Below are 27,745 nucleotides of genomic sequence, written 5' to 3'. Positions count from 1 at the left end.
AAGTCAACCTGTAGCTTTAATATATAAAAATGATAGAATCTGAAGCGAGACGATGTATGAAATATTCTTACTTTGAACGATATCAAGACAAAATACTCAACTCAAACACGCCCTAACATAAAAAGGTGCACTCGATTTTCTCTTTTCGATACAATTGTTACCTATTTTTTGGAATTTTTTCTTCAGTCACATAATGGAAGGGCAGACACGAAAATTACTGAACTAATAGATTGATATCTTTTCCGTCCGTGGTAATTTTTTCAAAAAAATCGGAGGTTATGCATTTTTGTCATCCAACTTGAAAGATACCCATGTCGTCGACTTGATATCTAATTGTTCTGCTTAACTATGTACTAGATAAATTGAAAACTTATGCAAATGGTGTTTTTGAAATAAAACACCTCGTAATTGAGAAGAAAATTGCAGTTTTGTTTGTTTCTATTAACTTTTTAAAAATTTGTCACTATAGTAAACAATACAGTAAACATTTATCGCCTTCTCTAATAGAGAGCTTCGATTCTTTTGTTCTATTTCAACCTGGTTTCCGACTGTACTTAGACCACTCGGCCACCAAGCCAAATTGTAGCATAAAACCTAGCAGCTATATGTATGTGCACTTCAAATCGATTACTGTGATACATTTTGAGGGCTAACTCACTTATTTAGACCTCTTTGTTGAACAAATCCTATGTATTACCACCTCGAAGTGCGCCCCCCCCCCCCAAAGATTACAACAAATAAACGTTTACTAGTCTATAAAGTCATTTGAAACCTCAAATAAAAAAAAATGATGCATTTTTATAACTAAATGGGTAGTTTTCATTATAAAACTTATGTACATATACTTTTTTTTTTAAAGAAAATTCTTTAATTTGTTCACATGAACTGTGAAGAAGAAGTTTACCTGTTGTTAATTACTTGCTGCCAGGAAGCAATTCGCCGAAATATTTCTGTATGCAAGTAACCTAAGCGTGACCATTCTCGTAAAAAACGGTGATCATAATGCGCATGGATATGTCATTGAAATAAACTATTATCTAATTGTATATGTTATACACGGTCTCTGACTCAATATCCATGCTTCTTTGTTGATTGTTATCTATTAGGTGACAATCGGTAAACTACGGCTTCAAAACACAGCAATTAATTAGCTGCCATATGAGTTTAATCGTGACAGACAGACAGAAAAAAAAAATGACGATTATATAAATACGATATTTTTGCGTAAGAAATGAAAAACTCGTGCACAGAAGACTAATTTTATGATATTTACATGCATTGGTTTAAGAATTGGATAAACATTATTTTTCACCAGTCACTCGTTTCATTTGACTTTAATAAAGATATCTTAATAAAATAAAAAAGAATTTGTCAATGTTTAAGTAATATATATTATCTTTAAAACGGTCCTCTTCTATTATCAATCATTACCTATCAAAATTTGAATTTACGAGCCATAAAACTTGTGAAAAAAAGGTCAAATGATGTACCAAGATCGAGAACCCAAAATTCCGAAAGTTTAAAATACACGTATTACACAAAAACTCGTACAATAAACATGATAAAACGACACACATAAGTAGTATCGTGATTATCAATTTAGAAGTGCCAACTGAATTTTCTTTCAGAAACTTTCAGTTTCTTTGAATTTTCAGTCTGAGATTTCAGTATATATACTAAATTACATTTTAGCATACCCTAAATTGATTTTAGTATATATACTAAAATCACTTTAGTATATACTGAATTGACTTTAGGATACCCTAAAATGATTTTAGCACATACTAAAATCGTTTTAGAATAAATTTAGGGTATGCTAAAATGTAATTTAGTATATATACTGAAATCATTTTAGGATATGCTAAAATCGATATTTATGACCCTGATTCCGCGCCATAGTTTCATATTTAATTATACACACAACGCTACATAACAAGGATTTTAAAACAACATAACTAGATTAGAGCAGCCTATCTTTGTTTACGTGTTTATTTACATTTGAACGCCATTGCTTATAATGTCTGTTTATGATTTGGTTGTGGTTGGAGCAGGATTAATAGGTTCTGCGACAGCAAGACATGCATCACAATGGGGCCGTGTTTGTTTGGTAGGACCAGAAGAACCAAAGGTTATTATTTAGTCTTTTTCATTTATTTCAAATAGGCACATTATTTAACTTCGGAAGTGATAAAGACTGAACGGGTTTAAGTGGATGCATTTATTATCTAATCACGCAGGGAAAAAACATAAATCTTTTTATATCTGATTTGGTCCATAAAACTTTTGAAAATTTATTTAATTGAATATTTTTTTTTGCCCGTCGAATATTTATTAACTATTTCCACTGGACGTAAAGCAACAACAACCAATCATAATGATATATTCTAAATTAGCTTTTTGCTTATATTTTTTATTCTTTATAACAGTCTTTATTCTTTAACTTTTCATTAGGGGACGACCATTTGATATTCATGGCCGGACAGGGATTTTTTTTCCTAATTGAACTTTTATTATAACTAGAACACACCCGCGAAATCGCGGGCATTTAGAGCGTATTTGAAAGGATGTAAAGTGTTGTAGGAAGAATTTTGTAAAAGATTTAATAACTTGAGAATTTCAGGAAAAGTATCAAAAGTCATAGGTACTTGGGGACAGGAAAATGTTTTTTTTAACCCTCCTCCTTTATTCCCAAAATTCACATTTTTTGTTTTCTATTAATTTCATTATGAACATACATTTAGTGCACATGTATTATGAACATTCCAGTCAGGAGCCTGTAATTCAGTGGTTCAGTGATATTTGTTTTTCGTTCATTTTTTGTACATAAATAAGGCTGTTAGTTTTCTCATTTGAATTGTTTTAAATTGTCATTTCGGGGCCTTTTATATCAGACTATGAAGTATCGGCTTTTGCTTATTGTTGAAGGCCGTTAGGTGACCTTTAAATGTTAATTTCGGTGTCATTTTGGTCTCTTGTGGAGAGCTGTCTCATTGGCATTCATACCACATCTTCTTTTTTTATGTAAAACATTTAGTGACTTGAGTATTTCAGAAAAGGTATCAAAAGTCATAGGTAATTTGGGACAGGATAATTGTTTTTCTAGCCCGGCTCCTCCTTTTTCCACAAAAAAATCCTTTTGTTTTGTTTGTTCTCTATTAATTTTAATGACACATGAATAATTTTAGCGCTTATCTGTATATTATGAACATTCATTAAAGATGGGGTCGGGGCAGAGGCGGATTTGGGGGCGCCCCCCCCCCCTTTTCTGGAAAATAATTGGTTGCTTATATAGGGAATCACTGAAGCATGACCGGAGCGGGCTCCTCTTAGGCAGTCAACGGGCCCCTGCGTATGAAAATTTCTGGATCCGCCACTGCGTAGGGGCCCTGATCCCAATATCCCGGGCTTGAAAACATGAAATCCCGAGATTATGAATTTATTATACAAATTAAATATCTCGACATCCCGAAATTCGAAAAAAGAAATCCCGGATCCCGAAATGGTCAATCCTGAAATTTCGATCTTAAAAACACCCGTTCCAGACGTCCCGAAAGTGTATTTTCTTTTTACAGTCAATTCTCAGTTTAATAATTGATCCACAGCGGTCATTAATATATTATTCAGACCCTCTCTATTAAATAAACCCTGTGACTGCCGTGCCGTGGATAGTAAACTTGAAAATGATATCAGACAAAAAATACACTTTATTCGTAGTATATGTATTTGTTTCAAAGTAAAAAGAAAAACGCAAACCGGAGGTCTAATCTGACTTAAATTTCGTCCAATGACGGATATAAGACAGAAAATACACTGTATTCGTAGTATTAATGTATGTTCAAAGTATACAGAAAAACGCAAACCGGAAGTCTAATCTGACTTAAAATTTCGCCCAATGACGGAAACATATCCGGACGTCTTTTTTCTCGTTTTTCACCCAAAATAACTCAATCTGAATAATCATATGAATGGATGACAAATACGATTATGCACTGTACCCATAGGACACAGAGGCATGATGATTAATTTATTGTGGAAAGAAGAGAAGCGACACCAAAAATGAGGTCTTCTCATTTAATAGTATAGATATGTTGCTACGTACTGCTCCATTTCTTTCCGCGGCGAGAAACTTATCTTCACATGTGTACACCTCTGATTCCTGCAACTTGTGATGCAGAATATTCGTTTTTCTCATATCTTCTGCAAAGTTATTCATCTTCAAATCTTACCAGACCAACATATTTATTTTCAAAATCCCCATGCCCATCCCCCCAAACTCCTAAGAAAATAAATGACTGTCTACATTTTTAGCATCATCATTACAGGAGTTACATTTATGAAGAAATAAGAAGAAGTGGTATGAGTGCCAATGAGACAACTCTTCATCCAAGCCACCATTTGTTAAACACAAACCATTACTATGTCAAAGTACAGCCTTAAATATGGACCATTGGCTCACACCGAGCAGCAAGCTATGAAGGGCTCAAAAACGACAATCGTAAAATAACATGAACAGGAAAACCAACGGCATGCACCAACAGGAAAAAATCTTCACCCCAAGCTGACATAGTAGCATAACACTATACAACATAGAACAACACACTATAACATATCAATTGAAATGGCTTCACTCGATCAAAAAGCAATATAAACAAAAACAAGTAAACAGACACTGATACGAATACATTTGATCTTTGACACAATGTAAAAACAATATGTAAAACAATGTCAAAAATACACATATATTGTTTTGACTTAATTTACAGTCACGAACACTAGACGATGCTCGAGATATTTATGGAGCTCATTATGATGAAGGTCGAATGACACGATGCATAGCACATGATCCTGTATGGGCAACATTATGTCAAAACTCCATTGCTAGGTATAGAAAACTAGAGGCCGACTCAGGTATGACATAATTATAGAAAAACGTAAGTCAAGAATAGATGAAAATTGATATGGACAATTAAAGAAGATCGTTTGGTTCCTATAAATTAATATACGAAAACATAGTTTTTTTTTTTTAAAGAAACTATTAGAAATACAAAGATCGGCTTCATACGATTTCTGAATAGAACTGGAGTCAAGTCTGTCATTTGAATATTTATTACAGAACACAGTACTCTACACACCGACATGATAACTTAGAAATGACTTCATTCAATATCATTGTTTCGAACTTTTTCAAGGTTCAATATCAATTAAATTCATTGAAAAATCACGGTCTTCTCGGCATTTGATACAGACAGTGATTGTTATTCTCTAGTGACAATTAGATTGGTCATATGCACATTTCGTTTATCCTCTTCATTAGTTAAACTTGAGATCAAATGAAAGAAATTTATATTTTTAACACCGTAACTTTACAAAAAAATTTAGAGTAGAATGAATTTTGCAACAACAGAATTATCTTAGAATGTACCACCAAAAGTATGGTATCTTTGATAAGTTTTGTTCACTATATATAAGTTTTGTTCACTATATATAATAAGTCGGATAGCACGAATAAGAAATAGATAATAAACATAATAAATAAAAATAATAAATAATTAACATATTACAACATATGCAAGTATCAAATGATATTGATAAGATAAAAGCAGATTTTTTTTATGAATCAAATTCGTTTGCTGCGACTGTCGTACAAGTGAGAGCTTTAGCGCTATAAAACCGGGATCAATCCACCATTTTCGGCATTTGAAAATGCCTGTACCAAGTCAGGAATATGACAGTTGTTGTCCATTCGTTTGATGTGTTTTTTCATTTGATTTTGCCATTCGATTAGGGACTTTCCGATTGAATTTTCCTCGGAGTTCAGTATTTTTGTGATTTTACTTTTTTGATAGGTATATCCTTTTATGATGAAGTTGGGACGTTAGTGCTTGGTGAAAATAATTCTGAATATATGAACCAAAACGAAAATGTGATAAAGGATCAAAATGTGAAAATAAGTAGACTGACATATGCTGAACTTAAAAAACAGTATCCGTATTTAAATGTTTCGTCCAGGGATTATGGTTTATACGAGGGTACAAATGCTGGTTATATCAGTCCCCGAAAGGTTGTAAAGGCACAGATCCAGCAGGCTAAACTATACGGCTGTACTTTTATTCCGGAAGTCGTTAATGAAGTGTCTAGAGTGGTACAAGATGGCGAATATTATATGCGCATTACCACTGACTCCAAACATATACTGGCACGAAAGGTTTTATTGGCTACTGGAGCATTTACTCCATTTAGAAACCTTCTACCACGTGGTCTTGAACTTGACCTAAAGTTAATCCCGATAACGGTGGCAAAGGTGGAGATTTCCGACTTAGATTTCAAGAAAATAAAGTAAGTAAAGTATATTGAAAAACTACCCAAGCAACTCTATTACAACCAAGAAATGATCCTTGTAAACTCTTCGATCCTTTTAATAAACTTATTATAAAAAATTACCAATTCAACACTGTAATTTGATCATTCTGTAATTTGATCATTGAATGTTGTTTTTATTGGTGTTAATATTGATTTTGTTATCAGTAAATTAAAAGCACACTAACTATTATTGCTATAGACATATATACACATTCATGGATCAACAATCTGTTGATACCTGTATCTTAGCATTGCACAAGGTCATGTTTTTCTCTGACTTTTTATGACGTCTACACTTAATCAATTGGATGTTGGATGTGAACTGATTGATATTTTTTCAAATGATGCATGGTTTATATTTTAGTTGTAATTGGCTTTGAACTAGCTGCCAGTAACTGCGAGTACTCTCAGATCAGTGTTGAGTGTTTTTTTGTCGTTGGGGTATACAGGTACATGGCCACGTCCTCTCTGTGTTTTTGTCAGATGTATTTTTATTTGTGTCCATCTGATGAGTTAATCCTTTTTAACTGAATTTTATAGTTCGTTCTTATATTGTATTGTTATACCACTGTCCCACGTTAGGCGGAGAGTTGGGATCCTACTAACATGTTTAACCCCGCCACATTCCGTATGTATGTGCCTGGCCCAAGTCAGAGCCTGTAATTCATTGATTGCCGTTTGTTTATGTGTTGCATATTTGTGTTTGTTCTTTTTTGTACATAAATTAGGCTGTACGATGACCTAGGCCTATAGCGGTCAAGTTCTGTGCCATTTGGTCTCTTGTGTAGAGTTGTCTCATTTGCAATCATACCACATCTTCTTTTTCATATCATGTACTAAACTATATATCATTTCAAAAGCAAACACTTTGATAAGGTATCCGAAACCAATATATATTTAATTATGAATGGTATTCAGTATTGTCCAGATCCAAAGTTTCGATTTTTTGTAAAAAATCGTTAAATTTGTTTTTGTTATAATTAAAATTTATTTGCAATTTGCCACTCAATGAATTTTGAATCGAACCCTTTTAGAGAAGCCTCACTGGGAAACATACAATTATGAAGGTTCCTGGTTCGATTCCCGTTTGGGATGAAAATTTCAGGAACTCAATTTTCGGCTCTCCCTTGACACCATCTGCGAGTTTGGTCTTGAGGAAACGATGATAGTCCGTCGGAAGGGGACGATAAATGGCTGACCCGTGTGAAGAGAGAGCCATATCTCTTGCACGTTAAAGACACCCTTGTAGATTTCGAAAAAGAGTAGGCTAATTCCGCTACAAGGCAGCAATCGCACCCGCAAAGTGAAAAGGGATTAATATAAGTTGCAAAACTTGTTTCCCAATCCACTATAAATAAATATGTTTAAACTAACTCACATACTGACAAATGACTTTAAATTTGTAATTTTGTTTTTGCAAATAGAGAAAAGAGGTTCAGTGGAAATCCTTTTGTTTTAATTCCAGAGACATGCCTGGTATGGTTTATTTTGGAAAAGGTACTGACGATTGGACGAAGGCGTTTCCACGTGATCAAACTGGGGTAATATGCTGGTATATGTTACCTCCAGTAAAATACCAGGACGGTAATATCACATTATTTGTGTAAAGATATATAGGTACAGGAAGATGTGATGTGAGTGCAAATGAGACAGCTCTACATCCAAATAACAATTTAAAAAAAGTAAACCGTTATATGTCAATGTACGGCCTTCAACACGGAGCCTTGGCTCACACCGAACAACAAGCTATAAAGGGCCCCAAAATTACTAGTGTAAAACCATTCAAACGGGAAAACCAGTACCGGTATTTGAAGTTAATATTTTTGTTCAAATAAAGTTTTTGCGTTTGAAAAGATAATACAAGTTTCAAGAATTGGATTTAAATAAACTTGCATTTCAGAGGAAAAACTTAACCCGCCAAAGCACCCGCCTTTCCTCCTTTTGGAGTGCATGCGGTTTCCCAGTTTTTTGTATTGTTATATCTTGATTTGTCTTCCGAATTGATTGATGATTTATGATGTCGGTAAACTACTGCAGCCTTTATTTAAGACAATCCGTATCAAGACAAACTGTTTGGACCATTTTTAGCTCACCTGGCCCAAAGGGCCAATTAAGCTTTTCTCATCACTTGGCGTCCGGCGTCCGTCGTCGTCCGTCGTCGTCCGTCGTCGTTAACTTTTACAAAAATCTTCTCCTCTGAAACTACTAGGCCAAATTGAACCAAACTTGGCCACAATCATCATTGGGGTATCTAGTTTAAAAAATGTGTGGCGTGACCCGGTCAACCAACCAAGATGGCCGAACATAGGAGTAAAATGCAGTTTTTGGCTTATAACTCAAAAACCAAAGCATTTAGAGGAAATCTCACAGGGGTAAAATGTTTATCAGGTCAAGATCTATCTGCCCTGAAATTTTCAGATGAATCGGTCAACCCGTTGTTGGGTTGCTGCCCCTGAATTGGTAATTTTGAGGAAATTTTGCTGTTTTTGGTTATTATCTTGAATATTATTATAGATAGAGATAAACTGTAAACAGCAATAATGTTCGGCAAAGTTAGATTTACAAATAAGTCATCAACATGACCGAAATGGTCAGTTGACCCCTTTAGGAGTTATTGCCCTTTATAGTCAATTTTTAACAATTTTTCATAAATCTAAGTAATCTTTTACAAAAATCTTCTCCTCTGAAACTAATGGGCCAAATTAATCCAAAGTTGGCCACAATCATCTTTGGGGTATCTAGTTTAAAAAATGTGTGGCGTTACCCGGTCAACCAACCAAGATGGCCGCCACGGCTAAAAAAAGAACATTGGGGTAAAATGCAGTTTTTGGCTTATAACTCAAAAACCAAAACATTTAGAGGAAATCTGACAGGGGTAAAAATGTTTATCAGGTCAAGATCTATCAGCCCTGAAATTTGCAGATGAATCGGTCAACCCGTTGTTGGGTTGCTGCCCCTGAATTGGTAATTTTGAGGAAATTTTGCTGTTTTTGGTTATTATCTTGAATATTATTATAGATAGAGATAAACTGTAAACAGCAATAATGTTCGGCAAAGTAAGATTTACAAATAAGTCATCAACATGACCGAAATGGTCAGTTGACCCCTTTAGGAGTTATTGCCCTTTATAGTCAATTTTTAACCATTTTTCATAAATCTAAGTAATCTTTTACAAAAATCTTCTCCTCTGAAACTAATGGGCCAAATTAATCCAAAGTTGGCCACAATCATCTTTGGGGTATTTAGTTTAAAAAATGTGTGGCGTTACCCGGTAAACCAACCAAGATGGCCGCCACGGCTAAAAAAAGAACATTGGGGTAAAATGCAGTTTTTGGCTTATAACTCAAAAACCAAAACATTTAGAGGAAATCTGACAGGGGTAAAAATGTTTATCAGGTCAAGATCTATCAGCCCTGAAATTTGCAGATGAATCGGTCAACCCGTTGTTGGGTTGCTGCCCCTGAATTGGTAATTTTGAGGAAATTTTGCTGTTTTTGGTTATTATCTTGAATATTATTATAGATAGAGATAAACTGTAAACAGCAATAATGTTCATCAAAGTAAAATTTACAAATAAGTCAACATGACCAAAATGGTCAGTTGACCCCTTTAGGAGTTATTGCCCTTTATAGTAAATTTTTAACCATTTTTCGTAAATCTTAGTCATCTTTTACAAAAATCTTCTCCTCTGAAACTACGTATATATATATATATACTGGGCCAAATTAATTCAAACTTGGCCACAATCATCTTTCAAGTACCTTGTTTGAAAAATATGTCCGATGACCTGGCCATCTAACCAAGATGGCCACCACGGCTAAAAAATAGAACAGGGGTAAAATGTAGTTTTTGGCTTATAACTCTGAAACCAAATCATTTAGAGTAGATCTGACAAGGAGTTAAATTGTTAATCAAGTCAATATATATCTGCCCTGAAATATTCAAATGAATTGGACAACCGGTTGTTAGGTTGCTGCCCTCCAATTGGTAATTTTTAAAGAAATTTTGGCTGTTTTTGGCTATTATCTTGAATATTATTATAGATAGAGATAAACTGTAAACAGCAATAATGTTCAGCAAAGTAAGATTTACAAATAAGTCAACATGACCTAAATGGTCAATTGACCCCTTAAGGAGTTATTGCCCTTTATAGTCAATTTTTAACAATTTTCATTAATTTTTACCAAATATTTTTCTCTGTTACTAATGGGCAACGTTCATTATAGATATAATTGTAAGAAGCAAGAACGTTCAGTAAAGTAAGAACTTCAAACACATCATCACCAAAATACAATTTTGTCATGAATCCATTTGTGTCCTTTGTTTAATATGCACATAGATCAAGGTGAGCGACACAGGCTCTTTAGAGCCTCTAGTTTGTTTATTGTATTGTTTTTGTGTTTCATTCTACTTTAATTGTCAGATGTTAGAAGAAAGTAAAATAAAAACAATGCTGAACTCCGACAAAAATTAAAAACGGCCCTAATCTGGCAAAATCAAAAGCTGAAACAAACACCTCAAACGAATGGATAACAACTGTCATATTCCTGAATTTGTACAAGCATTTTCTTATGTAAAAAGGGTTGATTGAACCTGGTCCTATAGCAAGCCAAACCTACCACCCGCATGACAGACGCATCAAATTAACCACATTGACCAATGATGTGTGAAGAAAACAAAAAGACAACAGGCAAGCATTACAAAACTAGAGGCTATAAAGAGCCTGTGTCGCTCACCTTGGTCTATGTGAATATTAAACAAAGGAAGCAGATGGATTCATGACAAATTGTTTTTTGGTGATGGTGATGTGTCTGTACATCTTACTTTACTGAACATTTTTGCTGCTTACAATTATATCTATCTATAATGAACTTGGCCCAGTAGTTTGAGTGGAAAATGTTAGTAAAATTTTACAAATTTTATGAAAAATTGTTAAAATTGACTATAAAGGACAATAACTCCTTAAGGGGTCAATTGACCATTGCGGTCATATAGACTTATTTGTAAATCTTACTTTGCTAAATAGTATTGTTGTCTACAGTTTACCTCTATCTATAATAATATTCAAGGTAATAACCAAAAACAGCCAAATTTCCTTAAAATTACCAATTCAGGGGCAGCAACCCAACAAAGGGTTGTCTGATTCATCTGAAAATTTCAGGGCAGATAGATCTTGACCTGATAAACAATTTTATCTTGTTAGATTTGCTCTAAATGCTTTTGTTTTTGAGTTATAAGCCATAAACTGGTTTTTACCCTTATGTTCTATTTTTAGCCATGGCGGCCATCTTGGTTGGTTGGCCGGGTCACCGGACACATTTTTTAAACTATATACACCAAAAATGATTGTGGCCAAGTTTTGATTAATTTGGCTAAGTAGTTTCAGAGGAGAAGATTTTTGTAACCGATTACTAAGATTTACGAAAAATGGTTAAAAATAGACTAAAAAGGGCAATAGCTCCTAAAGGGGTCAACTGACCAATTCGGTCATGAGACTTATTTGTAAATCTTGCTTTGCTGAACATTATTGCCCTTTACAGTTTATCTTTATCTATAATAATATTCGAGATAATAACCAAAAACAGTAAAATTTCCTTAAAATTACCAATTTAGGGGCAGCAACCCAACAACGAGTTGTCCGATTCATCTGAAAATTTCAGGACAGTTAGAGCTTGACCTGATAAACAATTTTACCATATCAAATTTGCTCTAAATGCTTTGGTTTTTGAGTTATAAGCCATAAACTGCTTTTTACCCCCAATGTTCTATTTTGAGCCATGGCGGCCATCTTGGTTGGTTGGCTGGGTCACTGGACACATTTTTTAAACTAGATACCAAATGATGATTGTGGCCAAGTTTGGTTAAATTTGGCCCAGTAGTTTCAGGGGAGAAGATTTTTGTAAAAGTTAACGACGACGGACGCCGGACGACGACAACGGACGCCGGACGACTACAACGGACGACGGACGCAAAGTGATGGGAAAAGCTCACTTAGCCCTTTGGGCCATGTGAGCTAAAAAGGGATAAAGCAGTCAGCGTTGAGTTACAACCTCAATCACTACAAAACAAACAAATATGTAACAAAGTAGCACAAAAGGGAATAAAGAAAAAAATATTAGGAAAAAAAATAAAAAAAGAATACAAAAATATACCATAGGACAGTAGTGTCTTCTGTACCGATGCTAAAATGTTCTGATGTTGTTGATGATTCCTGATTCGCCAAATGTTGATAGGAACTTTATAATGTAAGTTTTCAAATGTTTCGGTAACACACGGACATGATTACAAATGTTATGGTTGGTATATTTTAGGTAAAAATTATATTAAGCTGGGGCATTTTCATAATGCTTTTCCTACACATTTTACCACCAGCAAAGATATGAAGACATGGTTTTGTAGTACTGGGGATAAACACATTGTTGACGCTACTGCTGATTTGATTGGCAATATTGTCAAAGGTAAGGATTGATCAATACCAAATAAACTCATCTTATATATAAGGATTGACATTTTGTACGACAGATCTGCGTTCCGTCTACAAAATAACCAAGGGGGGTTGTAAATGTATGAATTAATAGTATTGCAAAATTTCAATCACTTAAGATTCAAGTCTTATTCGCATATTTCGACTACAAAAGACTATTAAGTGTTATGTCCTTGTTTGAACAACGGTCAAATGTTGACTTATATGCAACATCTATATCTATTTTATTCTGAAATAATGAGCTGAAACCCTCTATCAATGAAAATATGATAAGACATACAAGTCAGAGAATATCACATCAACTGGGAGATATTTATTCCATGCCTTCCATATGCATACATAAGCGCTGTTTAAATGTCCTTTTGGTATTGTTCGTCTCTTTTTAAGCATCCGGTGAAATAACTATTTGAACATACTTATTTTAGGTGTCAACAGGGTTTCATATCATGGAGATTGTTGCGTTATAACAGAGACACCAACTGAAAGACCCTACATTGATATGTTACATTCCCAACTTGGTGTTGCAATAGGTGGCAATGGGTACGGTGCCAAGTCCAGTGATGAGATAGGACGAATCGCAGCGGCAATGGTATTGAAAAATGAATGGGATTCAACTATTCCGAGGACAGTATTTCAGGCTAGATTTAAAGATGTGGATTCAAAGTTGTAGACAACATACAGATGTGTGCAAATTTGTAAATTAAAGAGATTCAATTTGTGAAAAAGTATATATAAACAGAATTAATTGATAATATGAAATTAGATATCTATATTCTTTTCTATTACTTTATTGGATCACAAATAATTGGTATAGAGTTTTGATTAAACTATTTCCAAATATTGATTTTTATGCAGAAAGAAATTCGTGGATGTTCACTGCAAAGTCTTTATGTTTGTTTTTATATCTTATAAAAATAACAACGCCAGTGATACGGAAAAAAACTATTATTTTATTATGGTATTATACTATAAAATTCAAGTATTTTAACTCTCTGACAAACCGTAGTTTCACCAAACATGTAAACTATATCAGAACGTATAGATTAGCGAACCGTTTACCCGTCATTGGTTATGTGACATGTTAGGATTTTACACAATACACGAACACTTTAAAGTGATTGAAAAAACCTCAACCATGTTTTGAAATGTAAAAAAGCTAGTATGATTATATATTATATAAAATACGGAAAAAAACCTACATAATACCGTTGTATTTTCTACATTAGCTAGTATATAAATAGTCTGTACAAGCTGTGTGCCGTGTTAACTACCTCATGACAGGCGTTTTAAATATAAATCGACCAGAGCGGTTCTCTATTTGTACTTGAATAACATTGTTTATGATAAAATGTTTGAATAAAGTGTCCCACAACTATCTTGGATTTCTTAATTAAACGTAGCTTATTTTGGCATGAGCATTTGTTTTTTCTTACGAGCCAAGATTGTGGAAGGCTCATATACATCTTATGTTAATGGATGTACTAACTGACACACATTTGTTTGGTACCGTTGAATGAGTTGAAGATTTTGCCACTCATTTTGTAGCGATACCAAGAGAGCCGAAAGATGCCAGATGGACAATATAACGCGTGAGTAGAAAATAAACTGACAACGCTATGGCTAAAAAAATGAATACTCAATATATAAGCTAAAGTTTGAACATCATTTATTACATTAGAATATCTTTTAATCAATACTCCTTCTCCAGTTTAAAGTTTTTGTCCTGATACAGTTTTAGATCTTTGAATTTCATAGAGTAAACGACAAAAGAATACCAAAATTTCACTCTATAAAATTTGTGTGATTTTCCTAACTTACCTTCAACAGGACCGTCCAAACCCCTATAATAATTGAAGGCTTTTCAGTTATTCAGACTTCAAATTTAGTTTTTTCATAATTCTTCCTAGGACTTTTACCTCATCATAACTAGATTCATAAATACATTGTTCATTTGAGAAACATGTTCAAACGATTGTGAGTGCACATCTTAATTTATGTGTTTGTTTTTGAGTTAATCCAACACAATAAAGATGTTGATAGGTGTTTCATTTACCATCAAAAATAATTCAAAATGACTACAAAACATATGAATATTCAATACTGAAAGCAGGTAACACACTTCATAATCATTCAATACCAACATGTATTGCGAAATTTGTGTCGATTATTTTTTACCAAAATGAGTTTATAACAATGTTTATAAAACCTACGGATACAAAAAGACTAAACCAGAACATATAGAACATATAGAAAAGATTCCTATGATGAAATGTATATCAAGATCTCATCGCTTTAACTGAGCTGTATTGGGAAAACGTTTACGAAGTTGTGGTCCTCAATACTCTTAAACTTCAGAATCGTATTTGGCCTCTTCAACTTTTCTATGATTCGAGCGTTACTAGTGAGTCTTTTGTAGATAAAACGCGCGTCTGGAGTAAATACAAATTTTTAATCCTTGTATCTATGACATGTATGATGAGTTTATTTATTTAACTCGTATTACAATAGTGAGCAATATTCAAGAACGTACTAGCTGGAACCTAGAAAATTACAAAGAATATCAATACTGACACAATGAATGATTATTGCATGACATACAAATAACTAAAGCTAAAATTGTAGAATTGTATGGCAGTATCATATGCACAGCTAGACTGAATACATTCATTTATGTGTATCGTACCTGTATAATCGTCAATAATTATGTACACACATTTTAATATACTTGACACATAAGCATATTTTCTTGATTAGAGACCATTATTTATATAGTGGCAGTAATCTAAATAATGACCACTAAATCACTGATCAATACTACGACCAATGCAAAGGTCTCAATAATATCATTGCATTCGAATTAATAAATTGAAAAATAATGTTGTTTTTTAAAATGTCTAAAAATAACTTTACACTGAGTCTTAAATTAGAATCCACTTTACTCATTTCAAGGTCAAATAACAATAAAATTTTAAAGTGTTATAGTTACGTAATTTGATATTATGTATAATTAGTTGTTTACCAACTGTTAATCATATAAATCAAAATGGAGGACGATGTGTATGATTTGTGTATAGTTGGAGCTGGAATGATAGGGTCTGCAGTAGCAAAATATGCATCAGAATGGGGTCGTGTTTGTTTAGTTGGACCAGAAGAACCAAAGGTATCATAAAGACTGTAGATATGGATTTTTTAAAGACAATGCATATTCTGGCACGTTAAGGTGCAATGTAAAACCTATTAAAAATGTTATAATAAAATTGACAATGGAAATAGGGAATGTGTCATCAGAGACTTCAACTCTACTGAAGAGCAGTTGACATCTGAAACTCTTACCAAAATAATATACATTTAATACAACATAATAGTTATCAAAGATTCCAGGCTTATAGCATAAGTGCGATTCGACGATTGATGTGATTCAGACCAGGTGGGTCAGCCGAGTTCGCTTTCAACTCTTGAGTTCATCTATTCATGTCTGAAACAAACAAAAAATAATATTCTTGTAACGATATGAAAATGAGGTATGATGGCCAATTAGACAAATATCAACAAGAGTTTAGATGATGTAGATATAAGCATGCAATTAATGGTCATTATACGGCATTCAAAAATATTAGGTTATTTTATTTACATAAATCAAGTCAAGAAAGGACCAGGCAATCACGAGAATAAATGCAACATATCACAGATATTTTGAAACAAGAATAGTTGAATAAAATCGAGTATCTTTCAATTTAATGGAAATAATTGAGATAAAAGAGAAGCTTACTTTAAAAGGAAAACAGTAACGGTTACAAGCTAACAAATAACATAAAATTGATTGTCTTAGGAAAGGGATGTTAATTGTAAGAGAGATATATTTGGATGCCATTACGATGAGGGAAGAATCGCGAGATGTTTAGCTCATGACCCTATCTGGACACAGTTGGCACGTATCTCTATGTCAAGGTACAGACAAATAGAAAGTGATTCAGGTAATGAAAATTCGAAATGAGCTAAAAATGCTTCCGTAATTTATACAGTATCAATATTTTTTGGCATAGCTCAATAAATAATAATATGTATCGGCACGAAGAATGTTTTTACTGCTATGATAAGATACAGCGATATTGGTACCAGATCTATTGATTTAGAAGGTACACTCGTTCTCTTATGATTCGTTCTGTATTCAATCAATACATTGACACGTTAGTAGTAACTATTCGCTTTGCTAATCATTGTTTAATACGAAATTGATACTGCATTGCCATATCTGTGTCTATTGCATTGTATATGTCTTTGTCTTTGTATAATCAAATGTCACCAATAAACAAATACTTAAATCTGGTATGATTGCCAATTGGAACACTTTCTATGAAGGACCAAAGTACGAGATAATATATCAAAATAAAATAAAACTATATACCAATAAACATAGGACATGTACAAGAAAATATGTAAAAAAAAAAAAGAAGGATCAATATAACTGATCAAACATCCTGAGAATGGTTCAATAATTGAATAGAATTCACATAAAATCTATATTTAAAACTGTATGTAAACTATTTTAAAAGTACCTGAGTGTTCTCTTAAACTAGTATAGATGATTGTTACAAATTGGTGTGTTGTGAAAACAATATATTTCCGCTTTAGCATTGTGAAATATTTGTATACTTCAGTTGGGGTAGGCATAAGTCAAAAATGTAAATCCATAAAAAGTGTTTTTTCGAATTTTTTACAACCAATATCGTCACAGATTTGTTAATACATAAAAGTAATTGTAATCAAAATCTTATAGAAGTCTGTGGAATGATCCATTACGTCGTAACTACAATCCCCTTCCCTTTCATGAATGTGACCTACCGTATTAGACTATTTACCGGATTTGTTATCACATAAGCAACAAGACGGGTGCCACATGTGGAGCAGGATCTGCTTACCTTTCCGGAGCACCTGAGATCACCCCTAGTTTTTGGTGGGGTTCGTGTTGTTTATTCTTTGGTTTTCTATGTTGCGTCATGTGTGCTGTTTTTTGTTTGTCTTTGTTTTTTAGCCATGGCATTGTCAGTATGTTTTACATTTACGAGTTTGACTGTCCCTTTGGTATCTTTCATCCCTTTACTGTAACTTGATCTTTTATTACGTTTTTAGTGACTTACGTTGTAATCTTATTTTTGATTTAGGGATTGATTTTTATGATGAAGTTGGGTCATTGGTAGCCGGAGGAACGGATACAAAATATATGATTGACAATGAAAGGGTATCAGAGGAACAACAACTGGAAAGCGAGATTCTGTCAAACGAGACACTCAAAACGAAGTTTCCACTTTTAAATTTCTCTGACGTAGATCATGGTTTATATGAAGTAAAGGCCGGACATATCAGTGCAAGAAATTTGGTCAGTGCTCAAATAAAGCTAGCTAAATCCAAGGGTTGTACATACATCAATGAAATTGTTGAAAAAGTTACTCAGATGGAAGAAGATGCCAATAATAAAATGATTGTAATAACAGAATTAGGCAAACAAGTCGTATGCAGGAAAGTACTTCTAGCAACTGGCGCATTTACAGCTTTCAGAAATCTACTTCCTGTAGATCTAGAACTGGAAGTAGGATTGTGTCCCCTTACCACTGCTATGATTGAAGTAACAACTGATGATTTCACGAATATGAGGTTAGATTGTGTTTCTCATCTTTAACATACATTTTTGTACACATTCATCTCAGTACCATTGACATACACAGTCATCTCAGTATCATCTTTGACATACACACTCATCTCAGTACCAGAATCTATGACAAACGAGGAGAATTTGATTTTAAAATTAAAAATTTTCCCACCTTAGTAGCAATATACCAACTTCACCTGCATATGTGATATACATTTCTCAACTTTTTCGATATTCAAGAGCTTGCAGCTTCTACTCAGACTTTGTAAAACGTCACCAGTGTCTGAGCAGAAAGTTGATGAGCCAGGGGAATGTCAAAGAACGTCTCGTCCCTTTTCTAAAATAGTTCATCAGAAGGTACCAAAACCTTGTTGATAAATATTCCGTTTCAAGTAATACATGATAGTCTTGATGTATAGATTCTGCGTACTGACGTTGTTTATCATCTTTACAACGTGTTTTATGGTTCTTTCCTTTGTCTCTGTTCTATTATTAATATTACTTTTACTGTTTGGCTTGTTATCTGTGATATCCATTTGACGTCAATGTGTTTTTATTATCTTTCATTTTTGCTATTTTGTTTCTTTGGTTCTGATAACGTGACTCTGTACTTTACAAGATCCCGTCGGTATGTTATTGTTTTATGATATGTCATTATGTTATTGTTCTATGATATGTCATTATGTTATTGTTCTATGATATGTCATTATGTTATTGTTCTATGATATGTCATAATATTATTGTTCTATTATTAATTGGAAATTACTTTGAACGAAAACGATAAAATTATTTACTCGCGTAATGGTATTTACCGTAATATGTGGATTCTTAAAAATTCTAAAAAAACTTCTAGACAGTTTTAAGTCTTGGTCTATTTCTGAAATTAATTCTAAAATAATTTTTGATTTTTTAACCCTGTATACCACCATTCCCGTTGTGAATTATAATTGTTTTGAATAAACATTGAACGACAAACTTTCTTTCTATGTGACGTTTACATTTTCTGACATCAGACAGGCGAAGCAATGAATATGTGTTTTTTTATTTGATAGATGCTTTTGTGATTTTTTGTAAATGATTGTTTGTTTTGAGATTTTAACACAGTGATGACCCATATTTTGACTTTTATTTATTATGTCTGTTTTGTTCAAGCATCGTTGTAAATATAACGGATTTGATGCGACTGTCACATAAGTTAGAGGTTTAGCGCTATAAAACCAGGTTTAATCCACATTTTTCTACATTTGAAAATGGCTGTACCACGTCAGGAATATGACAGGTGTTGTCAATTCGTTTGATGTGTTTTGTCATTTGATTTTGTCAATGGATTAGGGACTTTAATATTGAATATTCCACGGAGTTCAGCTTGTTGTGATTTTACTTTTTTTCTCCCTAGTAACTATGATAAACATTTCCAGTCTACATATCCAATTACATGTTGGAAGATATTTTTTGTTAAAAACATTAAGTAGGTACAAATGCCAACGTCATTTCGGAACAATGATTTACAATATATTTTCCATATATTTATGATAATCATTCCAGCACTCAAATTGATTTGTTTAAGCCATTAATGTGTTACTGATATTGGTATATTTTGTAATACGGAGGATCATGTCATTATGTATAACGTAACAGTACCCAAATTGCACCGAGTACCCAAATTGCACCTATTTAGCAAAACTAGCAGCGAAAATCTTACAAGATTTTCTAGAGACTAAACAATTTTTATTTTTTTTTATGATTTGATACTAAGCACATCTTTCAATATAGGTAAAACTATTTAGATATGCACAAAACGTTCACAGTATCTATCAACAGATGAAGTATTTACTGAAAAAGCAAAATGTATTGAAACGTCGCCATGCGACGTCATCAAAACGTCATCTTTTTAAAATGAGCAAATACAATATGTTACAAGTATCCATTTAAAAAATAATGAAGAGTAAGCATGGACTAATATCCAATTGTTCAAAATATTTTAAAAAAATTAAACAAAAGCTCTGTTATTAGACTTTTGACTATGTGAATTTAAGCATGGAAGCAATTTGGGTACTCCTCATTTCAGAATCATTGATGATGGCGATCAGTTTAGACCAATTTTTCTATGATTCCATATGGAATAAAAATCAAATTGGTGTACCTTTATAATAAAGAAGGATAGGGCTACAAAATAAACACAGAATGGACATTTTTGTTTTCATCATAAAAAAACGTAGATGAAAAAACTGTCAAAATAGGTGCAATTTGGGTACTGTCACGTTAGTTATGTTATAGTCTCTCTTATGTTTGCAAAAGTAAAATTTATAATCTATTAGTATTAACACGTAAAACTTCGATAGTCACTTAAGCAGGTTATCAAATGAAAGAGGCAAATTTAGTATGAAACTTTAGTATGCAACTGCTAGAAAGTAAAACATATTCTTATTTTAAAAAGAAATGATTTAAAAAATATATTGTATCATTTACCTTGCAAAAATGAGTTATGTTAATGTTTTTGCCTGTTTTTAGAAAATATCCCGCTGTGATATATTTCGGAAAAGGAGCCGATAATTGGAAGAAGGATTACCCGCGCTCAAAAGAAGGTGACTACAGCTGGTATATGTTGCCGCCTATTAAATATCCAGATGGTAAATATATAAATAAGAATTGCATATTTTTATCTATTGTATTTATTTTTGATGTACAGGTTTAAAAAACTCAATTTAAAAGAATTATTCAATATTTTTGCGATAACTAAGTGCATTATAAATTTGTCTTCTTTTTACAAAAATGTTCAATATACTTGATGTTTGAGTGTAAAAATACCTTTATATTGTTTTAAAAATTCATATACAGTACTATATTGAAAGAATAAGAAATCCAATTCTGATATCTGTATGCAGAATCTTGAAATCCCTATGAATAATCTCACATTGATGTTCATGCTTCTAAAATCGTATTAACAAAAGCACTCCATGATCTCTGAATTTACAGTACCGCATTTCCCTGTTGTTTTGAAAATCTCATAATGTCGCCCATGTTTATGTTCCCTAAATGGTCCTTTAGTATTGATTTTTAAGACGTATGGTATAACTTTCCTGCATAAATGTGAAAGTAAGAAAAAGATGTGATTTTCCAAAACGACGACTCTCCACAAGAGAATAAATGACACAGACGTTTACAATTCTATTACACAGTTAAACCTGCAACAATGAGCAGAACCCATATCACATGTTTTGGGATACATTTGAGAAAAAACGATTAAGACAAAAATGATAGCTAAAATGTAACAGTTGAAAGACTTAAAAACCAAAAGGAGTTGCAACCTAAGCTTTACTTGAGTTATATCGTTTGAAGAACTAGACATTGTAGACCAAATACCATTTGGATGGTATCAGGGATTCCGACTGAAAGTGTCCATCATCAGTTGTTCTGACCTAGTGGGGTCGAGTGCATGCAAACGATTTGCTGAAACTTTCAATTAGAAGGTTAGCTCATCTATCCGTGATCTATGTTAAATGTGTGGAATTTAATTTTTATTCAAACAGTAAAACCGTTACATAGTTAGTTTGATGCGTCTAACAATAGTGTTGTTATTTATTAAACATCCTATGCTATGGGTGGTATTTTTTGGGTTCAGACCGTTATAGGTTTTCATTCTCATTTTAGAGAAGTACTACATAAAGCTGGGACATCTACAGCATGCAACAACTAAACGTTTTACCAACAGTGGTGAAGTAAAGGAATGGTATTGTAGTGGTGGAGACAAAAAACTCGTCAATGATACAGTTGATCTTTTCAAAACTGTCGTTCGAGGTAAGGTTTCTATTGTAAAAAATAAAAGAAGTTTACTGAATCGGATTGATTTGGCTATGACAGGTTTCGTAAATTTAACACGATATTGTGTTATTATGTGATTAGGAATTGTAATTGTCGGTTAGTATACTAGCGATTTGATTCATTTCGGATATTAGAGTTGTATCATTTAACACATGAAAGTACGGACACTGGGTTTCAACTATTTAGACGGGTAGTTAGTTTTGCTCAATTACACAACAGGAAGATTTAACTCTTTAGATTTCATGTCGCCATCTTGCAAAATAATGAATCGAAAGCATAAGGTTGTTCCAACTAATCAAATGATTTTCAAAACGACGAAATAAAACCCAAACATTACAAATGTTGCAAACAACTTAAACACGAAAAAAGAAATTAACAGTATCGTTTTACTTTTCTTTCCGCTATATAGATGATGTTCTCTCACTTAATAATTAAAAAAGTTGGTAATTTTATTGGACGCAACTATTCCATCGAACTTGACATAAAGGATACAACAGATACAGTTAATTATGCCTCATATTTTGACTTACGTCTCGAAATTGATACTGAGGGTCGGAGGGAAGCAAACCGTTACGATTTTACGACATAAAAGATGATTTCAGCTTCCCAATTGTGAGTTTTTCATTTCTATATAGCAACATTCCAGCAGCGCCTGCATACGGAGTATGTATCTCCTAGTTCATACGTTATTCTAGGATTTGTATTTCCTATCGTCATGATTTCCTTGATAGAGGGTTGTTGCTCACATGAAGTTGTTAAGAGTTTCAAGTGGGGAAGTTTCAATCAACACTTCGTAAGTATAGACGCAAGAGTTTCAAGTGGGGAAGTTTCAATCAACACTTCGTAAGTATAGACGCCATCACGGCTTGGTTAAGTGGTATGGAATATCCGTTTCACTGTTGGAAGCGGATATGTTCAAAATGTCCAAACTACAATCCTGTCCCCTTTTCTTGAATGTCACTACCGAATTAGACTTAGGGTTTGTATTAAGCAGCACGATGGTTTCTTCCCTTTCTTGTAATATAATATTTTAGATGTAAAATCTATCAACTGTACTGATTTTGAATAAAAGACTATTATTATATACGATTGCGAGTATCAGATCAGTACCTTAAAGGTAAGTATGTACATCTGTTAACTCTTCTAGAGCACCTAATATCACCCAAGTTTTTGGTGGGGTTCGTGTTGCTTAGTATTAATTTATCTATTTTGTGTCTAAGGTACTATTATTTGTTTGATAGTCTGTTTCTTTTTAAGCCATGACGTCAGTTCATTTTCGATCTATGAGTTTGAATGTCTCTGGTATCTTTCGTCCCTCTATTATGAATGGTCATATGTTAAATATGGAGCTAGAATTATATCTGCATTATTTGTTTTATAAAATGTTCTTCTTTTGTGTTTTTATTGTAGGCGTTAAACCGATTTCCTGCCATGGTGATAGCTGTGTTATAACAACAACCCCAACTAAACGACCATACTTAGATACAATACATCCACAGCTAGGTGTCGCTGTAGGTGGGAATGCGTACGCAGCAAAATCAAGTGACGAGATAGGAAGGATAGCTGCTGTGATGATGATGAAAAATAAATGGGATTCATCCTTAGAAAAGACAGATTTTCGTTTCAAAATGAAAGAAAAAAGGTCAAACTGACAGTTTATATCTGCAAATGGTACCTAGCTTATTTCTTTGAATGACCCAACAAATTCAGGAATATGGCAGTTGTTTTATGTTAGTGTGATGTGTTTGAACTTTCCATTTTAAATTTTACTTGGAATTATACATTCGTTATTTTTTCCCTACTACTCATTAATCTATGATTTCAGCAATGTTTACGACACGATCTACTGCAACATTTTTCTATTTTTCTATTTTTTTTATTTCACTATATTTTATTGAACACACATTAAAAAGAACTAGTTATTTCTTGTGGCTAATCTAAATTCTGAAATATATATTACTATATTATTATGTATCCATTACTTTTTAATTTTTAGTGGGGTCCGTGTTGTTTTTGTACCCCTATTAGTGACATTTTGTTCACGTATCGTTGTCAATGTGATGGAAATTGATGCTACTTTCATACAAGTGAGAGGTTCAGCTAGCTTTAAAACCAAGTTAAATCTACCATTTTCTACATTTAAAAATGCCAGTACCAAGTCAGGAATATGACAGTTGTTGTCCATTCGTTTGATGTGTTTTATAATTTGATTTTGCAATTTGATTCGGGACTTTCCGTTTTGAATTTTCCTCGGACATGTCTAAGTTCAATGTGTTTGTGATTTTTCTTTTTACTTCCATAGTATAGTCATCTTATTATCATGGTTTGAAATTTTCCTACAGTTGTCTGCCCTTAAATTGATTGGTTGGAAAATTGATTCGTTTACAAACAAATATTTGGTATTGACTAAAACAGTCTAAATGATGCAATATACATAACATATTTTCTATATCTCTATTTAATTGACCAGTGTTACACACATTATGTAGGGAAAGAACTAGACCGCCTGTGTACTGCTATTTTACAATCCAAAATGGTGGTTTTCTGTTTATTTTCCATAAGTTAAAATTCCGGTTTAATTGGCCTTGTTATACACACTAAATAAATTAAGGCAACAACAATTTACAGCTTTTCAATATAAAAGTTAAAAATCGATTAAGCAAAAACAAACCGGGGTTACAATGCCAAATCGATGGAAACACATCAACTATAAGAGGAAAACAACAGAACAATAGAAAATCAATCTGCAGCACAAAATAATGCATAGAAAAGAAATATTAACTTCGATGATGACCAACGATCATGGTAAATATAGTCACGGCCCATTCATAGTTCAAAGTATCTGAAGCAGGAAATCGGTGCCTGACAAATAAACAAAGAGGTTAGTGCATTACTAATCGTCCCTTCAAAACCAGTGACCAAATATGAAGAAGTTATCCTGCTCAGTAGTACTGACACAATGTGTGAACAAAACACATAGATATATTAGGTAAAAGTGTCAAAAAAGGTTAAAGCAGTAATCATTATGTTATGATCTTTATCAATATAAAATCAAACAAATTTATCTACAAAGAAACACAAAATGCCACAAAGACAAAGCACATCAGCAAAAACGTAAGACAAACATATAACGTGGATTTAAGCTATATACCTCAGCCACATTCTACATCTTGTAAGCGATATCGATAATTTTTCATGTTAAATTAATCAATCGTTAATTGATCTTGCTGACTGAGTAGTTCTTGTACGGTCAGGGATATCACTGATTTTCTGAGGTTTGTGTCGATCGTGCGACCTATGTCGCAGGAACCTTAACATATAGATAGTGATCCGGCGGAGGCGTTGGCGTTTACTAACTTCTTAAAAGCTTTATATTCAAGAAAGTTGAAGATCTGGATGCTTCATGCTTTGTTTATAGATGCCTTATGTTACAAAGTGTCTGTCTGTCACATGATTGTCCTTGACCTCATTTTCATGGTTCAGTGACTACTTAAAAAAAAGTTAATATTTATTGTAACGTTAATTTCTCTCTTATTACGGGTAATAGGATAACTATATTTGATATGTGCGTACCTTTCATCATGCCCGTCAGGCCGTTTTCACTTGACCACGACCTTATTTCATGGATCAGTGAACAGGGTTAAGTTTTGATGGTTAAGTCCATATCTCAGATAATATCTACATAAATATATAGGTCTAATATATTTGGTGTATGGAATGATTGTACGGTGTACAATTAACTAACAGGTGTCATCTGACTTTGACCTCATTTCATGGTTCAGGGGTTAAATTCAAGTTTTGGTCGTTGGTTTTTCTAATACTATATGCAATAGGTAAACTATATTTCGTGTATGGAAAAGTGTGTGATGTACATACCAGTCTCTTAGGTTTCATTTTACCGTGACCTCATTTTCATTGCCAAGTGTTAAGTTTTTGTGTTTTGGTCTGTTTTTTTTAAACTATAAGCAAGAGGTCAACTATAGTTATTGTATTGAAAGATTGTAAGCTGTTCGTGTCTGTCTGGCATGGTTCATCTGACTGTTACCTCATTTTCATGATTTATTGGTCAATTTTAAGTTTTCTTGGTCTGATTCTTAGAAACTCTAAGCAATAGGTCAGCTATATTGAATTGAATGATTGTAAGGTGTATATGTATTTCTCGTTTGGTTTATACGACCTTGCCCTCATTTCTTTGATCATGTTAAGTTTATGTGATAGTTGGGGTAAAGCTTAACATTTAGGACTATCTACATAAACTCAATGGTTAGTAATGAAGACGAGGCATTGCAGGGTGTGCACTCATGTTTACAATGAATGACAAAAGAGATGAGTTTAATTTCCCAATAGTGAACTTTCCATTTCTTTTTCGCAACAGTCCTGTCGTGATAGCATATGGAATAAATATCTTCAAATTGACACGATATTCCAGAACATGCATCTAATATAATGATTTCCTTGATATAGGGTCGTTGCATATATAGAAGCCATTCAACCACATCGCTCTTACCCCATATGGAATTTACTAACCCCTTATATATCCTATTAGGTCAATACAAAACTATGTTTCTAATAATATGGTCCGGGTAATTAATACGATGGATGTTAAAAATATAATATAACTGTAAAGTGTATAAGGTATGAAGGAGCTTTCAAAGAGTTACACATTGTAAGTGAAAAGTTTCTTAATTTTAAACGCAATTTTGCATGATCATTACGTAATTTTCCATCCGAAAATGAGTTTGTCGACTTCGACTTTGGAGAATGATTTCAAGAAATGTTAGTGAATCATAGTCATATATTTTAAGTCATAGGCAATGTGGGCTTCAAATCAATTTTCTTGTTTAAATAACAATACTTCATATGTGATTTCCCTCAGTTTATGATTGGGTTCAAGTTGCTCAGGCCCAACTTTTCTATGTTGTGTTTTATGTACTTATGTTTGTCTGTTTCCCTTTTTTTTGCATGGCTTTGTCAGTTTTATTTCGACCTATGCAATATAATTTCATTGTGGTTTCTTTCATCTTCATCTTAATGTTTTTGTTTTTCTAAGTTAAAATTGGGTGTTATTGGTGAATTACATCCCTTTATTTAGCGCCCATGCCCTTACAACTATGGGCCCAAGTATAGAATACGTTTAAGTAGTTCCGGCAATATTCGAAATATCCATACGCCAATACTTTAAATATGTTTAGGCGCGCAACAATCTGAAGGCCTAGTTCCGGCAATAATCGAAATATTCATTCGCTGAAACATTAAATATGTTCTTGTGGGTCGGTGTTTTTGGGGGTTAACATAACAGCTGTTAATATGTCAATGTGGATAGGGACTAGCATGAGGTTGGATACTCAATTAAATAGTCAGCAAGTTTACAGGTAGACAGGTCAGCAGGGCGACAGGTCAGCAGGTCGACATGTCAGCAGGACGACAGGTCG

General features: G+C 33.3%; 2 protein-coding genes across 4 annotated transcripts; both read left to right on the top strand.

Moving 5' to 3' along the window:
• Positions 1-1,907: 1,907 nt before the first annotated feature.
• LOC139500025 (peroxisomal sarcosine oxidase-like) lies at positions 1,908-13,569 on the top strand. 2 transcript variants are annotated; one of them, XM_071288716.1, is made up of 6 exons: positions 1,909-2,128; positions 4,764-4,908; positions 5,847-6,336; positions 7,826-7,944; positions 12,672-12,818; positions 13,270-13,569. In XM_071288716.1, exons 1-6 carry the CDS (start codon positions 2,018-2,020, stop codon positions 13,512-13,514), a joined length of 1,257 nt encoding a protein of 418 aa, XP_071144817.1. In that variant the 5' UTR covers positions 1,909-2,017; the 3' UTR covers positions 13,515-13,569. The 2 variants fall into 2 exon arrangements, with proteins under 2 accessions (XP_071144818.1, XP_071144817.1); XM_071288717.1 differs by lacking the exon at positions 12,672-12,818 and having other exon boundaries at positions 1,908-2,128.
• Positions 13,570-15,694: 2,125 nt separating this feature from the next.
• Positions 15,695-24,280, top strand: LOC139500023 (N-methyl-L-tryptophan oxidase-like). Of its 2 annotated transcripts, XM_071288714.1 has the most exons (6): positions 15,695-16,004; positions 16,674-16,818; positions 18,007-18,496; positions 21,003-21,121; positions 22,143-22,289; positions 23,724-24,280. In XM_071288714.1, the coding sequence occupies exons 1-6, from the start codon at positions 15,888-15,890 to the stop codon at positions 23,963-23,965; spliced, it is 1,260 nt and encodes a 419-aa protein (XP_071144815.1). In that variant the 5' UTR covers positions 15,695-15,887; the 3' UTR covers positions 23,966-24,280. The 2 variants fall into 2 exon arrangements, with proteins under 2 accessions (XP_071144815.1, XP_071144816.1); XM_071288715.1 differs by lacking the exon at positions 16,674-16,818 and having other exon boundaries at positions 15,857-16,004.
• The last annotated feature ends 3,465 nt before the right edge of the window (positions 24,281-27,745 follow it).

This window comes from Mytilus edulis, chromosome 13 (assembly GCF_963676685.1).
Source record: "Mytilus edulis chromosome 13, xbMytEdul2.2, whole genome shotgun sequence".
NCBI lineage: Eukaryota > Metazoa > Mollusca > Bivalvia > Mytilida > Mytilidae > Mytilus > Mytilus edulis.
This window is presented reverse-complemented; position numbering and strand designations above follow the sequence as displayed.